Source organism: Saccopteryx leptura, chromosome 4 (assembly GCF_036850995.1).
Source record: "Saccopteryx leptura isolate mSacLep1 chromosome 4, mSacLep1_pri_phased_curated, whole genome shotgun sequence".
NCBI lineage: Eukaryota > Metazoa > Chordata > Mammalia > Chiroptera > Emballonuridae > Saccopteryx > Saccopteryx leptura.
In genome coordinates this window covers 223642808-223651190 of record NC_089506.1, presented here as the reverse complement: position 1 = coordinate 223651190, position 8383 = coordinate 223642808, and the positions used below count along the sequence as shown (strand labels likewise).

The 8383-nt window shown below is 56.6% G+C and overlaps 1 protein-coding gene across 1 annotated transcript in view; it reads right to left on the bottom strand.

Annotated features, from left to right (window-relative positions):
- Positions 1 to 1039: 1039 nt before the first annotated feature.
- Positions 1040 to 8383, bottom strand: part of LOC136404007 (pancreatic secretory granule membrane major glycoprotein GP2-like) — a 17461-nt gene continuing 10117 nt past the window's right edge. The window contains exons 7-11 of the mRNA XM_066383470.1: positions 7225 to 7470; positions 6042 to 6204; positions 4267 to 4351; positions 2395 to 2439; positions 1040 to 1514 (exon numbers count right to left, since the gene is read on the bottom strand). Coding sequence (XP_066239567.1) covers positions 1456 to 1514; positions 2395 to 2439; positions 4267 to 4351; positions 6042 to 6204; positions 7225 to 7470 — 598 coding nt within the window. The 3' untranslated portion in view covers positions 1040 to 1455. The remainder of the gene's footprint in view (positions 1515 to 2394; positions 2440 to 4266; positions 4352 to 6041; positions 6205 to 7224; positions 7471 to 8383) is intronic.

Sequence of the window (8383 nt, the reverse complement as noted above, 5' to 3'; positions counted from 1 at the left end):
GTCCCGCCCCCCGCTCTGGTCCCGCCCCCTGCTCTGGTCCCGCCCCCTGCTCTGGTCCCGCCCCCCGCTCTGGTCCCGCCCCCCCGCTCTGGTCCCGCCCCCCACTCTGGTCCCGCCCCCCGCTCTGGTCCCGCCCTCCCCCTCTGGTCCCGCCCCCCGCTCTGGTCCCGCCCCCTGCTCTGGTCCCGCCCCCTGCTCTGGTCCCGCCCCCTGCTCTGGTCCCGCCCCCCGCTCTGGTCCCGCCCTCCCCCTCTGGTCCCGCCCCACCCTCCCCCCTCTGGTCCCGCCCCCCACTCTGGTCCCGCCCCCCCCTCTGGTCCCGCCCCCCCCTCTGGTCCCGCCCTCCCCCTCTGGTCCCGCCCCCCCTCTGGTCCCGCCCCACCCTCCCCCCTCTGGTCCCGCCCCCCACTCTGGTCCCGCCCCCGCTCTGGTCCCGCCCCCCCCGCTCTGGTCCCGCCCCCCGCTCTAGTCCCGCCCCCCTCTGGTCCCGCCCCCCGCCTCTGGTGCCCCCCCCCCCCCCCCCCCCCCCCCCCGCTCTGGTTCCGCCTCCCCCCCTCTGGTCCCGGCCCTGATCTGGTCCTTCTCGCTGAGACCAGCTTAGACGGGGTGCTTTGTGAGGGCTCGTTAGAGGCTTCCGGGAAGGGGCTTCACCCGTCTCCCAGGCTCTGTGGCTGCACCCCCAACCCCCCCCCCCCACCCCCCCGGCAGAATAGATGCCTCATTTTCTTCTAGAATTCCCTGCTTAGTCCTTCCGGAGAAAACGTACCACTAGTCACCGCCGGAGGGGCGCTCTGGGGTGACAGTGTCTGCCCCCTGATCCAGCTGGTCCCCCAGCGTTCGGGGCCCAGGGTAGGAGCCTGTGTCCATAACCGTGAGCACCCCAAAGAGGCTGGTGGTGTGGCGGGGCGCGGGGCAGCTGTGGGGACCAGACAGGCCATGGGGGCCAGTCTTTCCCGGAGCGGGGTCTCCACAGAGTGGCCCCTTTCCCAGAGGTTCCCGTGGCGACGGTGGAGCCCCGTGATGGAAACAGGTCAGAGGATACAGGTGACGGAAAGGGTCATCTATTCAGATCATCCGCAGTCGGAACAGGGGGTGCGCATGGGAGGTGCCTCTCCCACCAGCTCATCCCGCACCCCCTTCTCCAGGGACGTGGCCCCTCTCCCCTAGCGTGACAGAGGCATGCTGCTACATTTGGGGTCAAGGCTGGAGTCACAGAGAATCAAAGTTCCTTTCCAGAAGCTGTTAGGGAATGAGAGAGTCAGCCCCGGCCGGGCCGACAGAGCCCCCACCACGAGAAAAGCAGGAATCTAAAGGCTCTGGAAGTGTCCACCCCGGGGAAGTTCTTCTCCTCCCCAGACCGAGCTCCGCCCGGCGTCTGCTGACACCAGCACTGTCTGTGGGTTCGGAGGGAGGTCCCACAGAGCCATGCGCAGAGGACCGGGCGCCCAGCTGAGCTCAGAGCAGCCCCGCCAGGAGGACAGGCAGGAGGAGCACGGGAGTGACCGCCAGGAGCCCTGAAACGCAAGGAAGATGACTGTCAGGCGTCCGGCAGAGTGTCCCTAACATCCGGTCTGTCCTACAGCCCCTGGGGGCGGGCAGAGCTCTCCAGTCACCAAACGCTCTCTTTCCATCGTGCCTCTGGGCACACCGGGAGGCTCGACTCCCAGCCTCCTCCGCGGGGAGGCAGGACTGCGTGGTGGACTGTGGCCACTGGGTTGTGGGCAGAAGCCACAAATGCCATTTCGACGCCTGGTCTTTGCAACCTCTTATGTGATTCTCACGGTCTCCCCTCCCCCCCCCCCCCAGGAGCATTCATTAACACTCAGTGACTTCCTGTGTCCCCAGCCTCCTGCCGTCCAGATCTGATGACCGCAGCCCTGGCTGCCACCTCGCTCCCTGACGACGAGAGCCCCACCCTGAAGAGGGTGGAGGGGTGAGCTGGAAGGAGCCCCGATTCCCGGTGACTCTGCGCTGTGGCCCTACGAGCCCTGGGTTGCTCGCCCCTGGATTTCATTCATGTGTGAGAGAAACAAACTTCTCCCCGTGTTGGAGGTGTTCCCACCCCCGCCAGAAACTTCTGATCACATCTCTTCTTCCTAAGGGACCTTGTCACCTTCTGACTGTCTGCCTCCCCACACGGAGGGCAGCCACTGAATTCCGCTGTTCATCCTACGTCTCAGTGCCTAGAAGTGTGCCCGGCACACGGCCGGCACTCAGTGAACGCTGGCTCCCCTGCTGGACCGCGAACCTTCCCAGAACTCGCCCTGGACCCGACTCGTCTCCGTGTCCACAGCGGCTGCCCACAGACGGGGCTGAATGGACAGGTGCTACATGGGGGAGGGGGAGGGGAGAGCGTGGGCAGGGGGAGGGAAAGGGCAGGAGGAAATGAGGTACCTGCGGTCCTCGGGGATCCGTTCATGACACCAAGAGACAGGGCGCCTGGAGACGAGAGCAGAAGGTGAGGGTTCCCCCCGCCGTGCGCCTCGGACTAGGCGGCCATGACTGCCCCCCGTCCCCACCGGGACCTGGCCACCACGTTGTGCAGGGACCTTTCCAAACACATCTCATGCCCTGGAAAGTTTAATCCGCCTAAGATTATCCTCATGCCCATGTGATCGACGAGAAACGTCAGTGACTTGCAAAGTCACCCTTGCTAAGAAGTAGCAGCTCTGGGATTCGAACCCCAGTCTGTCTGATTCCAAAGTGGAAGCTCCTGCCCCCACCGCCCGCTACCCTGTGACAAACCGCCAGGCTTCCAGGGGAGGGCTCAGGGACAGGGCGGAGCTTCCTTCACAGGACAGCCTCAGCCACTCGTCTGGGGCCATGCGGTTATGACCTCCCTTCCCTGTGCTCTGGGGAGCGGCCCCTGGGGTGGTGCTGATCAGGGCATTCTGCACAGCGCCAGCCACAGTCGTTACTGTTGTTGTTGCTGTTACTACTATAACATTACAGCATCCTAATTATCTTAGGACTATATATATATGTGTGTGTATATATATATGGACTATATATATGTGTGTGTGTATATATATATATACACACACATATATATATACACACACATACATATATATATGGTCTACTGGAAAGTTCTGTCCGTTTTTGGAATAAAACAAAATACAAATTTTTCTTACCGTCAATAAACTGTATTAAATAATATAATTACATTATTAATGATTTCTTGCCAGCGTGAGGGCAATTTGTATATCCCATTTTTGAAAAATGTCTTATCTTTTGATGCAAAAAAATTGAACCAGGGCTTGTTTGATATCTTCTTCATTTTTGAATTTTTTGCCCTTCAAAAAATTTTGTAAGGACAAAAACAAGTGATAGTCGGAGGGTGCTAAGTCTGGGGAATATGGTCGATGCGACAGACATGCTTCTATAGCATTTCTTCCTTGTTGAAGTTCGTAAAAATTACAGTGGCGTAAATGAACTTTATCAGTAGCCATGGGTACACTATGGCTTCACACATAAGACTAATGTGAATCAGCTTTGTTTTAGTTAATTTGCTACATCAGTATGTATACATTAAGTGATAAAAATAGAGAGGCACACATGTGCCAAGTAAACATGTGCTTATGTGTCGAAACTTGTTGTGATAGAAACAGACAGAACTTTCCGGTAGACCTTCTATATATATATATTTCTATTCTTTGGGGTTTCTTGACTCCTCTATTCCAGTGGGGATAAGAACCAAGACAAGGACAGACCCATGGAAATCTGAGGAGCAGTAAGAACGCTTCCCCTCACATCACATCATGCCCCAGAACACCGTAACTGGGCTGCGAGTCACGGTTGTTCACCCGGAAACAAAGCTGGGCGAGGACCTAGGCTTCATCCCGAAGGGACTGCGCTGCTGGACCCGGCAGGAGTGACAAGGAATGGGCGTGTGCTTTGGAATCAGACCGGGTTGGGTTGGGTTTGATGCCGACTCCAGGGGCTCGCAAGCAGGGACTCTAGTGGAGTCCCCTTAATCTCGCTGAGCTGACAGTCTCCAGCCTGCCAAGTGGACACAGTCAGATACCGACCGAGTCCGCGGGTCCTGAGGGCTGAGCCTGGTCTCCACCGCACAGGGGACCCCGCTCCAGTGGGAGGTGCCGTTGTTCTGGCCCAGAGCACCTCACGGACAGACGGACCCCCTGGCTGGGGCTGCACGGAGGAGGCAGAAAGGGCTCTCCACTGTGAGCCTGGCGGCTTGAGGCATCTGTGGTGAACAGCCAGCGTTTTGACCACTGGGTTTGTCAGCAGGAACTGGCCACTCACCTTTCCGAGTGATGGGCCCCAAATCGAGAACCATGGCTGGGTCGATCGCCGCTGCTTCCCGGCGGAGTTGACTTCCGGAGCAAAACTGTGAGGATGGAGAGTTTTCATGACGTCAAAATGTGAGAGGCAGTTCCAGCCCAGGTTGGGCCCAAGAAGAGAGCCCACATACAATACAGCATCAACTCTGACGCTGTGCTTCTCTCTCTCTCTCTCTCTCACTCTCTCTCTCTCTCTCTCTCTCTCTCTCTCTCTCCCTTCTTTTTATTGAAAGATGAAGAGGCAGAGACAGACTCCCTCATGTGCCCTGACTGGGATCCACCCAGCGAGCCCAGTACGGGACGATACTCTGCCCCTCTGGGGCCGTTGCTCCGTTGCTCAGCAATCGAGCTATTTTAGTGCCTGAGGTGGAGGCCATGGAGCCCTCCTCAGTGCCTAGGGCCAACCTTGCTCGAATGAACCATGGCTGCAGGAGGGAGAAAGAGAGAAAGAGAGAGAAGGGGGAGGGGTTGGGAGGGGTGGAGAAGCAGATGGTCACTCCTCCTGTGTGCCCTGACCGGGAATCAAACTAAGGATTTCCACACACCCAGGCCGACGCTCTACCGCTGAGCCAACCAACCGGGGCCAGTGGTTTTCTCAATAGAGAGTATTTTTACTGTTTTGTCCAACCCACTTGGGTTAGGGTCACATCTCCACTCTCTTCTTAGCTGAGTCATGTGGGACACATGACCTCACCTCTCTCTCTCATTATTAAATAGCTTCTTCCTCATTGGAAAAATTAAAATGAGGTCTGTCTGCCCTGTGTAAACTGAGTAAACACTCAACAAATCTCAGCTCTGGGATCAGGCAGCATCTGAACGGCGTTAAGGCCGATGACGCTGGGGTCACAACGCAGCCGGGACACGTCCCCGCTCTGACACTGTGGAGCTGTGTGGCACTTGGGTAAGGGCCTTCTCTGAGCCTCGGTTTGCTCATCTGCCCAATGGGGTCAATAAAAGAATCTTCTTCCAGCGTTGTTGTGACGGTTAAGTGAAACAAGGCAACGTGAAACTTTTAGTGCTTGACACAGAGTAAGCGCTAAAAAAAAAAAAAAAGGCAACTAATACTGTAATCATCTGAAATATGCCTTGTGCCGAGAACTCCTAGTGGACAGGGTCCTCCAGCTGGGGACACAGTAACTGCTTATACCTGGGCTTTGTGGGGGGGTTAAAATACATCCATTCAACCTGACCAGGCGGTGGCACAGTGGATAAAGCGTTGGACTGGGATACAGAAGACCCAGGTTCGAGACCCCAAGCTCGCCAGCTTGGTCACAGGCTCATCTGGTTTGAGCAAAAAGCTCACCAGCTTGGACCCAAGGTCGCTGGCTCCAGCAAGGGGTTACTCAGTCTGCTGAAGGCCCACGGTCAAGGCACATGTGAGAAAGCAATCAATGAACAACTAAGGTGTTGCAACAAAAAACTGATGATTGATGCTTCTCATCTCTCTCCGTTCCTGTCTGTCCCTATCTGTCTCTCTCTCTTACTCTCTCTCTGTCCCTGTAAAAAAAAATAAAAAAAATAATAAAAAAAAATACGTCCATTCATTTTTCTTCCTTTCTGTTTTTACTCCCTCCCTCCCATTCATCCACCCATCCATCTCTTCATCCGCCCAACTTTCTTTCCCCTTCCCTTTTCTCTTCCCTTCTTTCTTTCCATCTATTCATCATTCCAATAAATATCTACAGCGAGCCCGCCGGGCTCCAGGTCGGACTCTGAGGAGTCCCAGCAGACACTCACCGGCTCGCACTGCTGACTGAGGGCGTCGCAGAGACGGACCTCACAGTGCAGGAAAACCAGGTCGTAGCTGCCGGCAAACCGGAACATCTGCAGGGAGAAGCGTCCCTCGGAGGAGACGCCGTTCTCCTCCACGGAGAGGGTGGGGTCGTGTTCATTCGGACAGCTGCGGAGGGGACGGAGGCAAAGGTCCGATTTCTAGACGAGCTCAGGGGGCCTGAGGCCCCTGACTGCACCTTTTCTCTGTGTCCGGCATTAAAAACAGCACCAGAGAGAGTGACAGAGCTCCCCCCCCCCCAGTTTCCTCCCAGCCTGACATCAGCGTGCATTCCTCCAAGGTGCTGTCTACCAGCCCATGGTGGGGGTGCAGGCGTTTTGGACCGTAGCCTCCGGAGCGAGAGACAGACAGACGGGTCAGATTCCAGGCAGACCCACATTCCAGCTAACGGCTTCTCAGCCGTCCCAAGCCCCCCGCTCCCCGTACGTGGAGAGAGGAGACAGGAAGATGGGCTTCCTGGGACTGACGTGAACAGCCAGACCCACATTCCGGCTAACGGCTTCTCAGCCGTCCCGAGCCCCCCGCTCCCCGTACGTGGAGAGAGGAGACAGGAAGATGGGCTTCCTGGGACTGACGTGAACATTCGGGGAGACAGCCCACGGACACTGCGCAGTACAGCGCTTGGCACAGGACCGAGGTCCGCGTGGAAACAGGAGCTAGGATGAGTGCCGTGGCCTGTCTGCCGATCTACAGACGTGCATTTTCCTTTTGTTTTTGCCCCGTAACCATGGCCCATGCTGTTCTGTCCCCTAATGCTTGTCATCCTGTTTCCACGCTGTCCGTCGGTGCTCGCATCTGAATAAAACAGCCCGCCATTACTCGAGAGAGCCCCTATTTTGAACAATGAGCCAACTGTCAGTGACCAAAAAAAAAAAAAAAAAAATACCGAAACGAGAAATAATTGCACGTCTTTACAGCCCGTAGACTTCGCATCTTAGGTACCATCTCAGGAGCGATGTTCCCGAGTCAAAGGGTGTGGTCACGAAACGGAACGAGTTATTTTCCGAAGAACGGTAAGTCAAGGTGCACAACAGGCACGCAGGAATAAGGGGGTCGTTTCTACTCCTCCCCGACACCCCCTCAAAAATCCACTGAAGCCAGAGGTCCCCCCCCCGAGGCGCACGACACCTGTCTCTGATGATGAAGTACTTCACGGGGTCCGTCCGGTTGGCCGTGGGCGTGGCGTAGCAGTTCCTCAGCAGCAGACGGAACCTCCCGGTGTCCCCTCTCTCCAGGAAGGCGCCCACATAGAGCGTGGAGTTCAGAGACAGCAGGGCCTCCGCCCCCTCGAAGGGCAGCGTGTAGTTCTGGTCCCGGAAGAGGGCCATCCTGACGGTGAACTCTCCTTCCCCGGCGAGGCTGATGTTCACGGAGCTGAGACAGGAACACACACACACACACACATGAGTGTTTGGGGAATGACCAGGATTAACCACGCCCCGCTTCTGGGCAAGCCTGGGAGGGACAAGGCGCATCCTGGATCCCCAAAGATACTCTCTGTCCGTTGCAATCGGCGTCCCCATCTTCCAGGCACTGAACCCCGAGAAACAGGTGCGCCTGTGTCCGGGGTCCCCGCCCGTCCCCCTCCTCACAGAGCACACCTCGCCTCTCCAGCCCCAGTGCTCTCCTCTGTCCTGTCACCTGCAGAGCAGGACTCGATACCAGGCCCATGTGTGTGTGTGTGTGTGTGTGTGTGTGTGTGTGTCTGTGTGTGTGTCTGTGTCTGTGTGTGTGTCTGTGTGTGTGTGTCTGTGTGTGTGTGTGTCTGTGTGTGTGTGTGTGTCTGTGTGTGTGTCTGTGTCTGTGTCTGTGTCTGTGTGTGTCTGTGTGTCTGTGTGTCTGTGTGTGTGTGTCTATGTGTGTGTGTGTCTGTGTGTGTGTGTCTGTGTGTCTGTGTGTGTGTGTGTCTGTCTGTGTGTGTGTCTGTGTGTCTGTGTGTGTGTCTGTGTGTCTGTGTGTGTGTGTCTGTGTGTGTGTCTGTGTGTGTCTGTGTGTCTGTGTGTGTGTCTGTGTCTGTATGTGTCTGTGTGTGTCTGTGTCTGTGTGTGTGTCTGTGTGTCTGTGTGTGTGTGTGTCTGTCTGTGTGTGTGTCTGTGTGTCTGTGTGTGTGTGTCTGTGTGTGTGTCTGTGTGTGTGTCTGTGTGTCTGTGTGTGTGTCTGTGTCTGTATGTGTCTGTGTGTGTCTGTGTGTCTGTGTGTGTGTGTGTCTGTGTGTGTGTGTCTGTGTGTGTGTCTGTGTGTGTGTGTGTGTGTGTCACTGCCTCCTACCCAACAATCTTCAGTAATA